General features: G+C 42.7%; 1 protein-coding gene across 14 annotated transcripts in view; it reads left to right on the plus strand.

Moving 5' to 3' along the window:
- Nucleotides 1–20057, plus strand: part of LOC124019626 (nuclear factor 1 X-type-like) — a 150907-nt gene that overhangs the window by 45119 nt on the left and 85731 nt on the right. For 12 of the 14 annotated variants that reach the window (XM_046335013.1, XM_046335024.1, XM_046335021.1 and 9 more), the window contains one exon: nucleotides 8828–9359. In XM_046335013.1, coding sequence (XP_046190969.1) covers nucleotides 8828–9359 — 532 coding nt within the window. Of the gene's footprint in view, nucleotides 1–7421; nucleotides 8037–8151; nucleotides 8310–8827; nucleotides 9360–20057 lie in introns of those variants that run through there. The other 2 variants (XM_046335025.1, XM_046335014.1) reach the window with 2 other exon arrangements.

Consider the following 20057-nt stretch of genomic DNA (forward strand, 5'->3'; position numbering starts at 1 on the left):
CATTTGAGACACTGGTTGAAAATAGCGCTAAAAATGTCAGGGCTCGCTCAAACAATTCAGCATGTAGCCTGAGAGGAGCCATTTAGACGTTATTTGAGTGAGTAAATAAATGTAGGCCAATCATGTAAATCAACGAAAATATCTGTATGAGAACACATTTAGCTTTAAAAGAAATACAAGTATTGATATCCGTAGACTGTACCTTAGACTGTTACAAGGTGCCAATATAGGCTAGCATGTTTTGATAATGTGAAGGCAGAGGCCTGTGCCCTAAGGTTTCAAATGGTTTAAGAAATATAGCTGTGAACCACATAACTATTAGTGTTTTATTCATGTTAAAAGTCTATAGGTTTTATGTTTTTACTCTCATAATGCATGGATTGATTTGTCAGTTGAAACATCTGATGAAGTTATTAACATGCTTTGCAACAGAGAGCTAATATATACTGTTTTACATACAGTAAAGTGTTCTGGCACCATTTGAATGAATTGTATAAAGAAATGCTAGCTACTTGCAAGCTTTGTGCTGCAATTTGACTGTCTCTATATTAGGGATGTCAAACGCTCAGCCTGCTGCACAGACTTTACGGATGCTCTAGTCTATTTTGTGAAGTGCACCAGTTTCTCCTGCAGCAAAGCAACCCCACAACATGATGCTGCCACCCCCGTGCTTCATGGTTGGGATGGTGTTCTTTGGCTTGCAAGCCTCCCACTTTTTCCTCCAAACATAATATGATCATTATGGCCAAACAGTTGTATTTTTGTTTCATCAGACCAGAGGACATTTCTCCAAAAAGTACAATCTTTGTAGTTGCAAACCGTTGTCTGGCTTTTTTATGGCAGTTTTGGAGCAGTGGCTTCTTCCTTGCTGAGCGGCCTTTCAGGTTATGTTGATATAGGACTCGTTTTACTGTGGATATAGATACTTTTGTACCTGTTTCCTCCAGCATCTTCACAAGGTCCTTTGCTGTTGATCTGGGATTGATTTGCACTTTTCGCACCAAAGTACGTTCATCTCTAGGAGACAGAATGCGTCTTCTTCCTGAGCAGTGCGACGACTGCGTAGTCCCATGGTGTTTATACTTGCATAGTATTGTTTGTACAGATGAACGTGGTACCTTCAGGCGTTTGGAAATTGCTCCCAAGGATGAACCAGACTTGTGGAGGTCTACAATTTATTTTCTGAGGTCTTGGCTGATTTCTTTTGATTTTCCCATGATGTCAAGCACAGAGGCACTGAGTTTGAAGGTAGTCCTTGAAATACATCCCCAGGTACACCTCTATTTGACTCAAATGATGTCAATTAGCCTATCAGAAGCTTCTAAAGCCATGACATAATTTTCTGGAATTTTCCAAGCTGTTTAAAGGCACAGTCAACTTAGTGTATGTTAACTTCTGACCCACTGGAATTGTCATATAGTGAAATAATCTGTCTTTAAACAATTGTTGCAAAAATTACTTGTGTCATGCACAAAGTAGATGCCCTAACCGACTTGCCAAAACGATAGTTTGTTACAAGAAATGTGTGGAGTGGTTGAAAAACTAGTGTATGTATGTAAAGTTTATGTAAACTTCCGACTTCAACTGTATATGAAAAACTTTCTATGATGCGTTCTATGATGTGGACAGTATGTGTTACTACATTATACAAGCTGACTTAATAGTTTATATTGTTCCTTTCTGTCCATTTTTAAACCTCTGAAATTGTCGTTTTTTAAAAACGTTTACCTCAACATTAAAGTACTTCACCAATCTGTGCGGAGAGAGCAGTTTGCTGTGGAGTGGGCAAACTATTTACATGCATTGTACAGACATGAGATGTGTAGGACGTGAGATGCAACTGAAATTTTGCAGGTGGGGAGAGAACGAGAGTGGGTGGACGGGGAGGCTTGACTTGAAGCATCAAATCAAATAATCAAATCAAATCAAATTTTATTTGTCACATACACATGGTTAGCAGATGTTAATGCGACTGTAGCTAAATGCTTGTGCTTCTAGTTCCGACAATGCAGTAATAACCAACAAGTAATCTAACTAACAATTCCAAAACTACTGTCTTGTACACACAACTGTAGGGGGATAAAGAATATGTACATAAAGATATATGAATGAGTGATGGTAGGGCATCTTGTTGTTATGACGAGCATTATCTGAATTCGGCTCACATAATTATATGGAGAAACTTTGAATGTTTTAGAACTTCAGAAAGTTGGCTTAACATTGGAACAGCTCGCTAGCTAACTAACAAGTTTGTGTGTACAGAGTGGCACCAGAATAAAAATGTCTTACCTTTTTCTAGTTAATAAATCCAATATGAAATGTGATATCTATAGTATCCTTAACTAGCACTGAAAAGGTTCATCCATTCTTCTCTAATTAAAAATCTCTCTCCTTAATTTCTGAGTCACGTTTGCAGTGTCGGTAGGCTACTAGACAATATTAAGAGGATATATATATATATATACACTACCGTTCAAAAGTTTAGTCACTTAGAAATGTTTATTGTTTTTTTGAAAGAAAAGCACATTTTTTGTCCATTAAAAATAACATCAAATTGATCAGAAAACAGTGTAGATGCTGTAAATGACTATTGTAGCTCGACAACTCCTGTGCTCCATCCCTCCTGTGCTCCAATAGCACGTTGTGTTAGCTAATTTGCTTGCCGAGCGACCTATTTGGTTCAGTTGTTTTCCCCTCCTATCCCTCTTCTCGCTCCTTTCTGCCATCACTCTCTCGTTACACTCGTGAGTTCTCTTCCCTGCTCGCCATGCCGTGGAGAACCTGACGCTCAGGTTTCCGACCTCCTGGACAGTTTCTTCGGAGGGGGAGGGGCCTACACACACACACACACACACACACACACACACACACACACACACACACACACACACACACACACACACACACACACACACACACACACACACACACACACACACACACACACACACACACACACACACACTGGCAAAGATGTTCAGCTGGCAGGCAGACACTGGAATAATTTTCTGAGTGACAGGTGCTTAGCATATGCAATTTGTTGCAAAATGCCCGGAACATAAAATAACGTTATTAACCGGTTCCCATGCAATAACAGTACTGTTTTGGATCAGTATATATCACTTTCGTTCACAGTTCTGATTCTGTTCCTCAAAACGTTTAATTAATTTCCGGTTTGAGGTTCTTGTCCCTGAATCGGTTCCAACTGCTGTGTGCAACCTCATATCCCCCCTCTCGCACAATTGATTTCCATGTGATAATCAATGAGTGATTGATAAAACAGTGTTGCATTTATCTTTATGTTTGGGGACCCCCACGGATTATTTGTCTGTGTCTCTTGGCGCGGTACCATAGTGCCTTCTTCTTCTCCGGCCGGGGCGGGGTTCTTTTTGTTAAGAAGGACGGTGCTCTGCGCCCCCATAGGGCTGAATGCCGGTTAAGAATCTCTTCCCCTTATGTCAGGTGGTTCTTTGCTTACCATCTTGCGCATCAGAGGGGGGACGAGTGGAAAACGGCGTTTAACACTCCGTTAGGGCATTTTGAACCGGGTTCTGCCGTTCGGCCCAATGCGCCAGCTGTTTTTTCAGGCATTAGTTAATGATGTTCTGAGACATGGAACATTTTTGTTTTTGCTTGTCAAAATAAACATTCCGAACTGTAACTGACTGTGTTCTGCAGGTTGTCCTCTAACCAGTGATGTGGTTTTTGTGTTGTGGTAGTTTCAACAACACATTGTACAATATTAAGAGGATATATATATATATATACACTACCGTTCAAAAGTTTGGGGTCACTTAGAAATGTTATTGTTTTTGAAAGAAAAGCACATTTTTTGTCCATTAAAATAACATCAAATTGATCAGAAAACAGTGTAGATGCTGTAAATGACTATTGTAGCTCGACACACTCCTGTGCTCCATCCCTCCTGTGCTCCAATAGCACGTTGTGTTAGCTAATCCAAGTTTATAATTTTAAAAGGCTAATTGATCATTAGAAAACCATTTTGCAATTATTTTAGCACAGCTGAAACCTGTTGAGCTGATTAAAGAAGTAACAATACTGGCCTTCTTTAGACTTGTTGAGTATCTGCAGCATTGGCATTTGTGGCTTCGATTACAGGCTCAAAATGGCCAGAAACAAAGAACTTTCTTCTGAAACTTGTCAGTCTATTCTTGTTCTAAGAAGTGAAGGCTATTCCATGCGAGAGATTGCCAAGAAACCAGCTACAATAGTCATTTACAACATGAACAACGTCTACACTGTATTTCTGATAAATTTGATGTTATTGTAATGGACAAAAAATGTGTTTTTCTTAAAAAACAAGGACATTTCTAAGTGACCCCAAACTTTTGAATGGTATATATATGTATGTGTGTTATAGGACGCAGTAAGCTACTAAATAACATTTCCAGTGGCACACTGACTCACCTAATGATGAAAATGAATCCATAGGCTAGTCGCTGTATACCTGTATAAGCTTGTGATAACACTTAATCCACTGTTATTCTTTAGAAACTATTCATCCTCTGTGGCTAAATTATGCTCTCTGGTATATTTTGAATATTGAGAGTGGACCCAGCCCCTGACTCACACACTTGACCAGTCACATTTATTTATTATACATTTGATTTGTAATTGTTTTATTCATCAGTTACCCAATCAAGTCAGGGCCCCCCCAGTTACCCACGTGGGCCCCCTACGTGCTGTGATTGATTTATTTTGATGATATACCATAAATCACCAACACAGATTTGCGCTGCCTACTCTATTAAGAGGCTGAAAATAGGACTTGCTTATTTTTTTATAGAGAGGTGAGGTTGTAGTTTTCAAAATTGCGCTACTAAAGAGAGAAATGCATTGGGAGCAGTGGCTGGCTGGCATAATTGATTATTGAATAACAAAACAAGAGATGGACATACTGAAGATATGTGGAAAGGAATATAGCTAATTACTGAGGGTTTATTTGTTGTTGTGTGTGGGTAGGTAGGAGATCATCATTGAAACAGAGCACTGCTGACAATGAAGGTTGTACACCTTAAAGGACAAGTGCAGTTGTATATATATTTACACACTATGTGGAATAATACTGTGAAATTGTGAAAATAATGATAATGCCCTTTTAAGTGTAAGAGCTGTTTGAAAAGACTGAAATTTCAGCCTGTTTTGGTGGGATGGAGTTTTGGCCTGCAATGTGACATCACCTGGTGGTAAATTAGTTAATAGTCCAATAACAAACCCACTAGGCACAGACGTCAATTCTACATCTATTCCACGTTGGTTCAACATAATTTCATTCAAATGGAATGGCAACAATGTTGATTCAATCAGTGTGTGTCCAGTGTGAAGACGTTTCCAAACTTCTCTGCCAATAGCAGCTAGTTTTCAGTGTTCCCCTCCTCCCCCTTGCTCTTTGCTAAGAAGCAATTTATTGTTATGTTTGTACCATTTTAATTGAAAACAATCACAGTAATGTACTTAATATAACATTGAGATAAAAACGGCTTCATTGGACCTTGAAAACCACATCACAGTTTTGAACGTGGGATATTTGCATGATTAAACTGTATCTGCTGTAGTACTTCATAAGATGATTATGGTTTTAACAAAACATTTGCACTTGCAAGAACTTTGAACCGCGAAGCGTTGCACAGTGGTAGCATCTATAAATTCTTAACCACCACACAGGTAGTCTACTTTGCTTCGGTCTCTGTACTGGAAACCACTCCTTTCCTTCATGAAGGCCTAAACCGTTATTGTCTTGATTTCCAGATAGTGTTTCATCTTTTGTTCTCCCTGTATCAATATCCTGTTATTTTTGTGTGTGTGTGTGTCTTTGTATTCTATGCACGTGTACAGGTATATTTGCTCAGCACTCTCTCTCTGTCCCCCTCTCTCTCTCTCGCTTTCTCTCTCTCTCTCTCTCTCTCTCTCTCTCTCTCTCTCTCTCTCTCTCTCTCTCTCTCTCTCTCTCTCTCTCTCTCTCTCTCTCTCTCTCTCTCTCTCTCTCTCTCTCTCTCTCTCTCTCTCTCTCTCTCTCTCTCTCTCTCTCTCTCTCTCGCACACAGACTCGCACACAGACTCGCACACAGACTCACACACACTCACCCTATGAAGTATGTGTATCATCAATTGAGATGTTCCTCTTATTTTAATGTCAATTTTTTCTGTCTTTTGTTAGATGCTCATCGTGTCCTGCAACAATGGGTATTAGAGAAAGCAACAGAAATGGAACCCAAACCCAGGGATATATTGTCCTTTATTGTGCATTGTGAATGTTGATGGGTGTGAGCCAGACCATCTTGAAGCCAACTACTAAATGCTGGTGTGATGCTGTCTTCATCGTTCTAAGATTAAGCAGAAATAGTGCATGATACTGCAGCATATTAACTAGAGATTAGATTATATCGGTAGTACAGAGTGAGCGTGCACTAATACAAATGTATTTTACATCATCTTTGTTGCAAATGGTGGACCAGAAATAGAGACGTTCTTCCATTTTACGGCAATTACGAACCCTGCAAACTCAACCCAAAGAACAATAAGACATCCACTTATTCAGACCGTTACAGATGCCTCTGCAAACTGTCCAACAGTTGCAGAAGAAAGAGATGCACCATGGAGGCAAGGCACTCATTATTAGTCACCAACATGGACGACACAGCCATTGGAGGCTTTTGAGAAATCAAGCTCAGTGATTTATCTGCAGACTCTCCTGAATTTGGATTGGTGTTGATGAGATTGGGCTGAATGTGCCATAGCCACAGTTGTACCGGAGCAGTACCCTTTTGGTGTTCCTCCTTTTACCCTCCGTAATAGACATGCAGTGTCTTTGGTTTTAAAGCACTCGGCGATACATTGATGCATCTTCTCTCAGGGTGGGAAAAAGGGTGGGTTTGTTTCCCCCTCTTTGTTCCTGTGGTAAATCCAAGACCAGCTGCTGGTTGTGGGGTCTGGTGGGATTTTGGAGCTGTGTGTTTTCTCTTGCCATCCTGTGCCAAGGTGGCGTCATGGAAGCAAAAAGAGAGGGTGGGGGTAGTGAGATGAGGCAATGGCGGCCATACTGGAGATGGAAGCAGACTGAGGGTAGCTAGGATTGGTGTACGGTCAAATACATGTCTCCTGAACTTTGCCTATGTGTCAGATAGGAACTTGTCGATTTTTCAAATTGTGCACTGTCGGACAGGACTACGTACACTCTCTCTCCCGTTCTCCCTCTCCCGCTCTCCCGCTCTCGCTCTCCCTCTCTCATTTTCTCTCCGGCTCTCTCCCTCTCTTTGCCACTAACCCCCCCTCCCTCCTTTCTCCTTTCCCTCCCTTTCAGCTCTTGAAGCTAACGCATTGGCTGGGCTACAGGCATCTTGCTGCCAAATAGGTGGGCCCTTCTCGTGTTGGCAAAGGCTCAAGCAATGGTTAGGGAAAGAACGCGGAGAGGACAAGAGACGGCGAGAGAGAAACAGAGAGAGAAAGAGAGAGAGTTGGAGAGAAAAGGGGAAAAAAGAAGCAGCACTCGGCTTTGCCAGCGGTCGTACGCGCTCGTCCAACATTGATTCGGTTCTCTCCTTTTTTTCCTATTCTGTGCTCTGCACTCCCCAGCCCCCCCCGCCTGTGTGTGTCTCTCTGAGTCGTACGGGGCCCACAGATCTGAGCAAACACCACTACCAATTACGCTTTGCCAAGGATTTTTTTTGCTTTATTTCCTTCTTTTTTGGGGGGGGGGAAGCGCAAAAGAAGAGTGTTTGTTTATTTTAAAAGTGTCTATTCCAGTTGTTATATTTAGATAATTTTTGTTCTTAAATACCATTCACCATTTCTATTTTTACCACATTTCCATTATTTCTCAATATTAGTTTTCTTCTCGTTAAATTTGGGTATTTTGTCTTTCCGTCCCAGATTTAACCAGTGATCTTTTGCACATTTTTTACACCCTGTCAAACCAGCACTTGCTGTACATTTGTCAGTGCGAGAAAAAAAGTGGTGTTGGAGAATTCTTTTTCATTTTGAACGTTGTGCCAAATTTATGATGAGAGTGCAAAATGGTAACTACCAGACCGTCTGTCTTCCTCTTGCAGTGTGTTTATGTGGTGATTTCTGTCCGCTCTCAGTTTGTTGTTGAAATGTGAGTCTGGTTAGACTTCTTTTGCATGGCAGCAGGAGAGATAGGACATGGTATGGCAGATCTTTTAGCAGCACATTTTAACAGTGGTCTTGTGGTGGCTAAGATTGGCGGTGAACGACCGGTGTGTGGCAACCCTGGCACGGGAACACTATGGCGAGATCTAGGCATTGTCGCTGAGCGATGTGTAGTGAAGGTATTATGGTATAGCTGAATAACTTCTCCTTTACAGTGGATGTAAAAAACAAGTGTTTTCTCGCCTTGAATTTTTTAATCTCGTTTGTCTTTTAAATGTAAATTAATCTGTTATTACAGTTTAATATAGTTTTTAAATGTGCTTTCAGGTTATATTTTTTTGTAAGAAGGACAGGACCAGTAATTTACTATTTGCATTGTAATTGTATGTATGTAGCTACAGTATTATTACATTTTGGTTATGATTATTATGATTATTATGATTATTATGTCAGTTAGTGGTATTGTTGGTAATGCTAGCCCTGTCTAATTAAGTTGTTTCTGAACTGTATCCCCTCTATTGGCAGTGCATTTACATTCTATCAAAACAGGAATTATTTTGGGGAAAAATGTCAGTAAATTGCCTCATCGCTCTTCATCTTCAATAACTGATCTTCAGCTGCTTGCATGACACCATACAGCATGAGAATAACAGAGCACCCCCCCCTCTCTCTCTCTGTCTCTCTCTCCCTCTGTTAGGATGAATTTCATCCCTTCATCGAGGCCCTTCTCCCCCATGTCCGTGCCTTCTCCTACACCTGGTTCAACCTGCAGGCACGCAAACGCAAGTACTTCAAGAAGCACGAGAAGAGGATGACAAAGGATGAAGAACGCGCAGTGAAGGACGAGCTGCTGGGTGAGAAGCCCGAGATCAAGCAGAAGTGGGCGTCGCGGCTGCTGGCCAAGCTCCGAAAGGACATCCGGCCCGAGTTCCGTGAGGACTTTGTGCTCACCATCACAGGCAAGAAGCCCCCCTGTTGTGTTCTCTCCAACCCCGACCAGAAGGGCAAGATCCGCCGTATCGACTGTCTCCGCCAGGCCGACAAGGTGTGGCGGCTGGACCTGGTGATGGTCATCCTGTTCAAGGGCAGCCCCCTGGAGAGCACGGACGGAGAGCGGCTGGTTAAGTCGCCCCAGTGCGCGAACCACGGCCTGTGCGTCCAGCCCCACCACATCGGCGTGTCTGTCAAGGAGCTCGACCTCTACCTGGCCTACTTCATCCACTCACCAGGTCAGTTGGTGAACGCCTTACAGCTTTCTCTGTCTTTTTCACACAAATACACACACACACACACACACACACACACACACACACACACACACACACACACACACACACACACACACACACACACACACACACACACACACACACACACACACACACACACACACACACACACACACACACACACACACACACACACACACACACACGTCTGTTTGTAAGGTCTTTTGCAGCCACACTCTGAGCCTTGCCAAACCCTGCTCCTCCCCGTGCACCACCAGACCAAATGCCTGTGATAAATAAAGAGAATCACCTCCAAGTGTAACGCCTTATCAACATTACAATTATAATACAACACATTACAGAACACATTTGACACCACTGACACACCGTTTAGTTTGTGTGTTGTTTCTGAGTTGTGTATGTGTCTTTACATGTGTTCTTATCCAGAGATAAAGTCTGTGCTGGTAAATTTGTTCAGGTGCTTGTGTGCAAATATGTCTGAATTTAAATATGCATGTTTAGGGGTGTGTTGTCTGTAAACAAACACATCTGCTAATGTGCACAGTAATTGTCTAACTATAAATTAGTGTCTTTAAGGCTGTTTTGTGTGTGTGTGTGTGTGTGTGTGTGTGTGTGTGTGTGTGTGTGTGTGTGTGTGTGTGTGTGTGTGTGTGTGTGTGTGTGTGTGTGTGTGTGTGTGTGTGTGTGTGTGTGTGTGTGTGTGTGTGTGTGTGTGTGTGTGTGTGTGTGTGTGTGTGTGTGTTTTATTTATTTTTTTATTTCACCTTTATTTAACCAGGTAGGCTAGTTGAGAACAAGTTCTCATTTACAACTGCGACCTGGCCAAGCAAAGTAGTGCGACACAAATAACAACACAGAGTTACACATGGAGTAAAACAAACATACAGTCAATAATACAATAGAAAAAGTATATATACAATGTGTGCAAATGAGGTAGGTTAAGGAAGGTAAGGCAATAAATAGGCCATTGTGGCAAAATAATTACAATATAGTAATTGAATGTGCAGAAGATGAATGAGCAAGTAGAGATACTGGGATGCAAAGGAGCAAAATAAATAAAAATAAATAACAGTATGGGGATGAGGAAGTTGGATGGGCTATTTACAGATGAGCTATGTGCAGGTGTAGTGATCTGTGAGCTGCTCTGACAGCTGGTGCTTAAAGCTAGTGAGGGAGATATGAGTCTCCTGCTTCAGTGATTTTTGCAGTTTGTTCCAGTCATTGGCAGCAGAGAACTGGAAGGAAAGGCGGCCGAAGGAGGAATTGGCTTTGGGGGTGACCAGTGAAATATACCTGCTGGAGCGCGTTCTATGGGTGGGTGCTGACCAGTGAGCTGAGATAAAGCGGGGCTTTACCTAGTAGAGACTTATAGATGACCTAGAGCCAGTGGGTTTGGCAATGAGTATGAAGCGAGGACCAGCAAACGAGAGCGTACAGGTCACAGTGGTGGGTAGTATATGGGGCTTTGGTGACAAAACAGATGACACTGTGATAGACTGCATCCAATTTGCTGAGTAGCATGTTGGAGGCTATTTTGTAAATTACATCGCCGAAGTCAAGGATCGGTAGGATGGTCAGTTTTACCAGGGTATGTTTGGCAGCATGAGTGAAGGAGGCTTTGTTGTGAAATAGGAAGCCGATTCTAGATTTCATTTTGGATTGGAGATGCTTAATGTGAGTCTGGAAGGAGAGTTTACAGTCTAACCAGACACCTAGGTATATGTAGTTGTCCACATATTCTAAGTCAGAACCGTCCAGAGTAGTGATGCTGGATCCAGAGTGTGTGGTGTGTGTTTGCGGTGCTTGTGCGGTGTGTGTGTGTGTGTGTGTGGTGTGTTTGTGCGGGGTGTGTGTGTGGTGTGTGTATGGCATGTGGTGTGTAAGTGTGTGTGTGTGGTGTGGTGTGTGTGTCAGTAGCAGTCTGTTGTGTGTCTCTGGGCTGAAGAGCGTGGTCACAGTTGGCCCAGTACCAGGTTGTTTGGGATGCAGGCGACTGTGGCAGGGAGAGCCGCCCCGTCTCCAGCCTCAGCCTCCCGCGCTGTACTTTCTCTGGAACTGTAGCCCACCTCACAGTCAGCCCTGCTTCGGTCACTTCGCCAACACACACTCGCTCCCGCTCTCTCACACACACGTACGCTCTCTCACACACACTCTTATAGCTTATACACAGAGACTTCCATACACTAATGCAAACACACACACACACACACACACACACATGCACACTGCGTACAGAAACAACCCTTCTCTATATTAGATCGTCAGTTTGGTTTAGTTTGTTTATTCACTTTTTTATTTGTCCACATTCAACACAGGTGTTTCGTCAACAAACTTTATATGATACTCTATAAGCAGTCCTTTTTCATCAGTTACTTGTATGGAACATGTGGAGACTTACTTTGGAATGGAAAATGTCATGTTGAAATAGAGGAGACCCCGGTGTCAAGGAAATGTATAGTATATATTGAATGTTACGTTTCTCTTAGTCTGGTGGATACACAGAGCCCCCCATGTCGGAGGTCAAATGTTCCGCAGAATTTTAAAGATGAATTGATCATTTATTATATATTAGCTGTTTAGATAGCTAATATATCACTAAAATAATGCCACACTTTGTTTTGTAAATTATCTTAAATAATAATAGTAATAATAATACATATTTTTCAATAATATATTTGAATCTGTCTCTGATTACACCATTTTATTCATCTTTTTCTATTCCATGACATTGATCATGAGAAAAGCAATAAGGACTCTGCATGAAAGAGTTTTGAGTCTTGACAGCACATTTTTCATGCTTATGAAGTAACCTTGAAATTTCTGTCTGACAATACATTTGCTGCTTGAAGATTTTGCTTTTGGCGTTCGTCTTTGTCTATAACTGAACAGTCCACTGTGATCGTGCTGAAACAAATCTTCCATTTGTTTTCTGTGTTTCCCATTGTCGGTTAGCAATGAAACACTCAAGTGAAAAGTGTTGTCAGGTATGCTGTGGGTGCAGTTAGTTGATTGACTCAGGTATGGGCTGATGGAACCCTCACGTCCGTAGCACCCTCTCCTGCGTTGGTTATCCATTAGTATAAGACTAAAGAAACGTATTGTCTTACACCAGGCAAGCGTACAGTTACAGAGCCCTAATTCTGCTTCTTGGCACCGTGATGCTGCAGGACTCTGTGACAGAGTACCCCATGCCGTGTTCTTTTCAGCACAGTGTGTAACTCAGCGTCAGTTAGCTGGGCCTCTGTGAGCTCGTCTTCCTGTTTCACAATGTGCTGCCGCTAACCCAGGCTCAGATTAGCTCCCTGTGAAGCCGCCCCTTAGAGCGTAGCTCTTTTACCCTGTTCCAGTATTCACCAGTCATCCCGATACTGTTTTACCCTTCTGTGTGTGTGTGTGTGTGTGTGTGTGTGTGTGTGTGTGTGTGTGTGTGTGTGTGTGTGTGTGTGTGTGTGTGTGTGTGTGTGTGTGTGTGTGTGTGTGTGTGTGTGTGTGTGTGTGTGTGTGTGTGTGTGTGTGTGTGTCAAGATTAATTTATTTTATGAAACTTAAATTGATGCTGCAGTTCAGCTAAATTAAATATAGTATTCCCTCACTTCCCACTGGGCACAGACGTCAGTTCAACGTCTAGTTTTGATTTACATTTGGTTGAGTTGTCACCTAATGTGAATTCAACATCATTTTCCCACCCACAGTGTCATTGGATTTAGGTTAAAAGATGGGTAAAATAGGAAATTCCCTCACGTTGATTACTTTTTGCCAATGCAATCAGTTTTCCACGTTGATTCAGCGTCATCACATAGAATACTTTGATTAAATGATGTGGAAACAACGTCAATTTTTTGCCCAGTGGGTTGGCTTTGTGCCTCTGTACAGGGGTGGTATTCCATCATAAATCATTGCTTTTTGTTACCTTTTGTTGAAATCGTTGTTTCCCCGCATCTTTGTTCACACTCATGTCAGAGAATAGAAAGTGTTTTAAAAGCTGGGTCTAAGCTGCCCTTGTTGGCTGACAGAACTGTCGGCTGACAGCCATAGGCTCCACCTGGTTCTCCTGCCCATAAGCTTCACCACCGTAACACCTCAACAGCAGCCCACACTCCCTCCACTGTACACTGCAAGAATGAAAAGTTCCATCTTAAAAAGCACGAACCAGTGGAGCCTCTGAAGGAGCTGGGGTTAAAAGTCCACTGAGTGTAGGGGAGAAAGGGGGAACAGTGAGTGGTTCCATTCTAACCTTTGGAGTGGCAGCGTTACCGTTTTATTCTTAGCTCCCAGGGTGTCTGTGTCTTTCAGAAGGTATCAGAGTCCAGGCCTTATCAGTGCATCTGAGCCGTCGGTGTGCTGCAGTTCTCCTGCCCACTGATGTCACCGTCGCCAGCTGCAGGTTTTTCCCCTGCAGTATGAGTGACAGGAGACTCCTCTCCTCCTCTGCAGTAGTGCTTTTGTCCAATTATAGACTTAGGCCTTATGGGCGGGGCAGTGAGGGCTAGCTATTACTGATCAAAGCAGCTTACACTGCCGCTCCACAGCTGCAAGACCCCTTATCAAAAGTATTTTAGTCAAATACCTGGCTGTTCACCCAACGTAATGCAATTGCATTTAACCTGTAAGAGTCAGATAAATAGAGACATTTAGGTTATAGTTGAAGGGGTTAGGGTGTAAGGCAGGGGCCGGCAACAGGCGGCCCCGTGAGATTTTTTGGAGCTTAAAAAAGAGACACGTTATGATTGTTGGAATGATTGTTATTTTCAAATATAACCTATTTTGGGGCTTAGTTGTGGTCAATTTGCACTGTGCAAATTATTAGAATTATGTTCTGGCCCAGGACTGCTTGTCCCGAGGTAATTCCTGATGCTGCTGATGATAATGGTTCAGGGATGTGGAGGAAGAACGGGCTGGGCTCATCTTTGATCAGATGTTGAATAAAGCACGGCTCAGCCAGTCAGGCCCTGCCACGGTTCAGCCAGTCAGGCCCTGCCACGGCTCAGCCAGTCAGGCCCTGCCACGGCTCAGCTCAGGTCACTGTGCGATGGGAAAAGTTCATGTTTTTGTGCGGTGTGTTCCATATTTGTAAATCGGATGAATCGCTCGCTGTTCCAGTATTAGTCATGTTTCAGCCAGTCAGGCCCTGCCAGCTCAGCCAGTCAGGCCCTCATTCAGCCTGCTCTGTTAGGATAAAAATATGTTTCTGAGTGTCAGGCCCCCCTCAATCTGTCCACCATGCTGCCACGGAGAGATCTTGTCCATGGGGATGTACATTGTTGGGTTCCAGTATTAGTCATGTTTGACCATTACTGCTCCAGCTCCACCACGGATCTTGTCCAGGGTGAACCTATGCCAGCTCCACGGTGCGGTGAACTCTGGCGCTTACCCACCGGGACTACGAGCCCATCTCCATCTCCCAGACTCTCCATCTCGCAGACCACGGCAGAGAACAGAGAGAATGATTTAACCAAACCAAACAAAGAGAGTGAGAGCCTTGGAGACCGACAGAGACTTAAGACTTAACACCCTGTCAACCTGATCTATCGTACAGATTTAATGTGATTTGCACAATATCCCAAGCTTTAAAAGGAGATAATGGCATGATCAGATTTTTCTAATTAATATGAAGTTGCCAAATGTGACACAGAATTGTATTTCCCCCAAAAATAAAGCCAGCCCTTTGCGTCTTTGTCTTTGTCTATTATGAAGGCAGCCCTGGGAAGGTTTGATGGTTGTGGATGGGCGTTGGTCCTATGTTCTCTGATTCTGCTGTTGCACCATTCTGTCTCATACTGTCTCTGTCCCTGTGCCCAGACACAGAGAGAGTGTGGATGGGACCACACGGTCATGTGGATCCTTTAAGTCTGGGTACGTCATGCTTTGGCCAAGAGTGTTTGTCTCTCAGATATAGGGTGATGAAGGAAAAGCGGCGGCCATTAAAAGTAGTATTAAAAAGAACCATGAGTTTTACAGGAAAAAAAGATCTGCTCTTTTCCTTGGCCGATAAACAAACTGAACTGCAGACTTCTGGAAGAAGAACAGAACTGTGTTCCTCCAATGTTCTGGCATGGGTCTGTCTGTAACCCGGGCCGACAGAGAAATACTGAGAACCGGTGCGACGGGGGCCACATTCATCTCGTGTGAAAAACACCCCGTGAACCCTCTCAATGGAAGTTTAATATGCTGTTGTCATTGGAATAAATGCACCAATAAAGTTTGAGCGTCGGCGAGCCACTCATGACAGAATAGTGTCATTGACACAGTGGCATTTTTAATATGCAAAGGGTGCAGGGATCTCAAACAGCCTAGCTTGGCCCGTCTTCAGGGCCCTAGTTTTCCCAGTTCCCTTTTTGTGATGAAAAGACTCAACCCGTTAGGCGGTTAGGATTGCAGGGACACTGTGCGCTCCTTAACCACTTTTACCCATAATTCCTCCATAATCACAGTGCATTTACTGTCTTGTGAGTACACAGACATACTTTATCATAGTATCCCATTTTCTTTATAAAAACAATACATTCACAGGGTCAAGAGCCAAGTCTAGTGCCAAGTCTAGGACAAAAAGGCTTCTCAACAGTTTTTACCCCCAAGCCATAAGACTACTGAACAGGACTACCCGGACTATTTGCATTGTGTGCCCCCCCCCCCCCCCCCATCATATATGCATAGTCACTTTAACGATACCTACATGTACATACTACCTCAATCTACCTGACTAACAGGTGTCTGTATATACTCTTTTTTCAAATGTCTTTTTACTGTTGTTTTATTTCTTTACTTACCTACACACACACACACACACACACACACACACACACACACACACACACACACACACACACACACACACACACACACACACACACACACACACACACACACACACACACACACACACACACACACACACACACACACACACACACACACACCTTCTTTTTTAAGCATTTCACTGTAAGGTCTACCTACACCTGGGACAGCTTGCACATTACAAATAATTCATTATTTTTTATCAACATTGTTATCTACAGTGACTGAGGATTGTAATGGTTTACCCTTTTGGCAGCATTTTCTTCTTTTGTTTTCTGTTAATTATGATTTTGTGCTTATCATTTTGCTTTTACTGATTTAAAATGGACACATATTTACCGGAATTACTTTACAAACATGTATTGTAGTTAAATAACACATTATAGCAAGCACAGCATCATGGGCACGGAAACATATACAATTGTTTAGTTGTCTCAGCCCTCCTTATAAATATAATTTTGTTAATCTTCATCTGAATGAAAAGGCTAAAGGAGGATGAGCTGTTTTTGTATTTTTTATGTAATTTCTTTTGTCTCTACTGCTGTGTCGTCTCACTGCTTGATTTCTTATAGCCTTTTTGTACAGAAGCCAGGCGTAAAATCTGTCTGTCCCCAAAAACATATACCCACGCAGGAGGGGTGGACTGGCCTTCCTCAGCTCCCTGTGCCGAGGAGCGAGGGAGCGAGAGAAGGGATGAGAGCTGCCCGCCCAGTTCCCAGCCAGATTCTGATCCGCTCGCGCTCGGCCCAGTAGAGCAGAGCCGGGGAAAGGCTGCCATGTAATTGGGACAGCTCTTTCCGTACGGAACCCGGGACAGTGGAGGCACAGACAGTCTGGGAATACTGATACGGGATCTCTATGTTATTTACTCCCTATCAAATTCTGCCATTTAAATAGAGTAGCAACATAGTTTCCCCAAAAAATGTTTTATGAGAACTCTAAATATTTCATTCTATATCTATTATTATGATTTATTGTATTATTGTTAGTGGTATTATTAGTAGTAATTGTGGCCGTAGTGACATCACTCAATCTAATATAATGTAAAAGAATAGCTCTAAATACAGATGATGCAAAATGCCATGGCGAAGACAAAGAGAGGCAGGGCAGAACTCAGTGTGGCTGGTTGGCAGCGTTTGGCACCCAAAGCTGCAGCTCTGTTTGGAAGGTGCCAGCTTTTCAAACCGCCACACAGCCTCTGCCAGCCTCTCCTTCTGATCCTTTCTTTCTCTCGTTTTGAACCTTTCTTCGATGGTTTCGATGAACACTTCCCCCCTTCGCGGCCTCATCTCCCTCTGTCATGTCTGTGGCTTTTTTAGCGAGATGACAGGAAATATCAGCGCTAAAATGTAGATGATATAGTATATTATTTTATATTTATTGACCTCTTCATATTTCATAATATAATAATCACCATTTTATCAAACGGTGATACATTGTGAGAATATTTTCATATGACTTTTTAGTGTTGATACTTTCATTGTGATTGTGCTGTAAGGGATACTGGTCCAAAACAAAATGGAGGCTCATTCTCAGATCTTGCCCAATGAGAAAGGAGATAGACTTCATGCTAAATAACAAAATGGTATTTACTAAGTAACAACAGTAAACTGCATAGTAAACACGCTGTAAAAATAAATGTATATTCAAAATAACATAAAATAGTAATTCTTTATAGATTATTTTCCCAGCTGCTATAGCATTTTTTTCACATCTCGCAGCTGAACAGGGAGAGAGAGAAGATGGCTTGTGAGGGGCGTGATGAGGGTTTGACAGGCGCACCAAAAAAGAAAACAAATCACAATTGACGTGTCTTTGCATCTGCGAGTGAGCCTCAAATCCGTTTGGACAGAGACCTGGGTCTTCACGGAGAACATTCGGCCTGAATGATGGGAGAGCGTAAAACGATGGGTGTGGGGGTGGGTGGAATGACTCCATAATGATCAGAAAATTAGGCCTGTTATTGACTTAGAGTAAACAGGCCTCTCTAAGTGTGAAAGGGCCCATTCAGCAAGGACCAGGAGCACTGCTTCTTTCTTCCTTTTATGGATCCACCCACGACCTCAAGAGCCCCTCTTTTGTTCATTGAAATAACAGGGAGGTGAGGGAGAGAGAGGTAAGGGCATCACTCCCTTTGGAGGACATGGTATGGGGGCACTAACATACAGTAACAATACAGCTATGTCTGTGTATTTAGGCATTCTACATATGGATATAGCCGACAAGTTCTGTATGTATTGTAGAAACTGTAACTGCATGGAGTTTTTAATAGTTGGACATGCTAATGCTACAATTACATTCCTGGCCCTGCAGACAAAACACAGTTCTGTTTCAGTACAATATTAACCGCCATTCAGGGATATCATGATGTTTAATGCTGTCTGTGTTGATGAGCTGACATTCCCTAGCGGTCTCAGACCCTCTCTGGTTCCACATCACTGAAAGGCGTGTGCGTCGTCGGAGCTCTGCCACGCCAGCTGACAGCCAGGGGACGCAGGGTGTAAACTAGGTGCTAATGCGTCCGTTTGCCTGTTTGTCAGTGCAAATGTTTTAATTAATGGGAATCTGATAAATAAATAAACCTGCAACGCCTCTGAGCGGCTGAGAAACAAACAGGCCTTTTCCCAACCAACAGAGGAGACAGCACTTTTGATCATATCAAAACAATGATAGTATTTCCACTAGTTTTTCACTCTCTAAATGAATTAGTTAATAAACAACTGGCCATTCTTTGAGATACGGTAATTTAGTCATGATGGCATTGTGAGACTTGCTACTCAAAACTTACTTCTAAAACTCAAATGAGGAGAAAAGTCTTCAGAAATGCTTCGTGCTGATACTATACAGTGGTGTACAGTTATGAATGGGCAACATTTGACCAAGTGGCAACTGTCTATTTAATTTAGACTGCTCAGTTTCTGCTCATAACTGTTATATTGATTATTTTCTCATAAATGTACTCATGGTTGTGGGAGAATAGTATACAATAAAACGCATGCACACGCACACACACTTTTTATTATTTTGTTGAGTCTGTTGAAGATTCATGCTATTCTACTGGGTTCTGCTGCCCAGTCCAGTCATTCCCTCCTTAAAGAGGAAGCAGGGCTCAGCTCGACTCGGCTCTGGGCTCCGGCACAAAATCACAAAGTCAGCTGACACTCTCACTTCATTATGCCGTCTGTTTGCTTTTCATATGGACCGGAGGCTCCATTTCACAGGCGTAATTTGGGATGGTAACATTCTCATTATAACCGTCAACTGTCAACACTTCTGCACACCTATCATTTCTTTTCAATTCTTATTGGCACTTCCAAGCATACATTTCATAAAAGACTGAAAAACAAAATGTTTTTTTTTAGAAGCAATAAGAAACTAGGGAGAAGATTAAAGCAGGAAGTTTATGAGGTTGCACGGTTTGTTTGGCCGTGCATATTGGTGTATTTACTTATGAGCTTTCACATTTTGAAAGTCAACTCATTGTGTTTTGGGCTATTTAGTGTCTGAGGCCGGTGCCTGCCCTTTTGATGCACACAACCATACCTGTGCTTTGAGTAATTGACCAGAAAGCCCCTGCAAGGGGTTGCCATGGCACCTACCCCTGTTCCCTGCATACCTTTGCTGGTCGGTATCCAAGGTGCTTCTAGGACAGCTCCTATTGGCACACAGAGTGTGGTGCTGGGCTGTTGCTGTGGAACTCTGACCCGTAACGTAGGGCACACAGCTGCCAGAGGAATCCACTCCGATCTGTTTCACCCTATAGACAGAGCATTACTAACTTGAATATGTCTGAATTCAAGCAGAAATGCCAATACAGGAATACATACTCAAAGAGAAGATTCACTCCACCTTGGTCTCCTTTAGTCAGACCCATCTGAGGGA

This window comes from Oncorhynchus gorbuscha, unplaced genomic scaffold (genome assembly GCF_021184085.1).
Source record: "Oncorhynchus gorbuscha isolate QuinsamMale2020 ecotype Even-year unplaced genomic scaffold, OgorEven_v1.0 Un_scaffold_645, whole genome shotgun sequence".
Taxonomy (NCBI): Eukaryota; Metazoa; Chordata; class Actinopteri; order Salmoniformes; family Salmonidae; genus Oncorhynchus; species Oncorhynchus gorbuscha.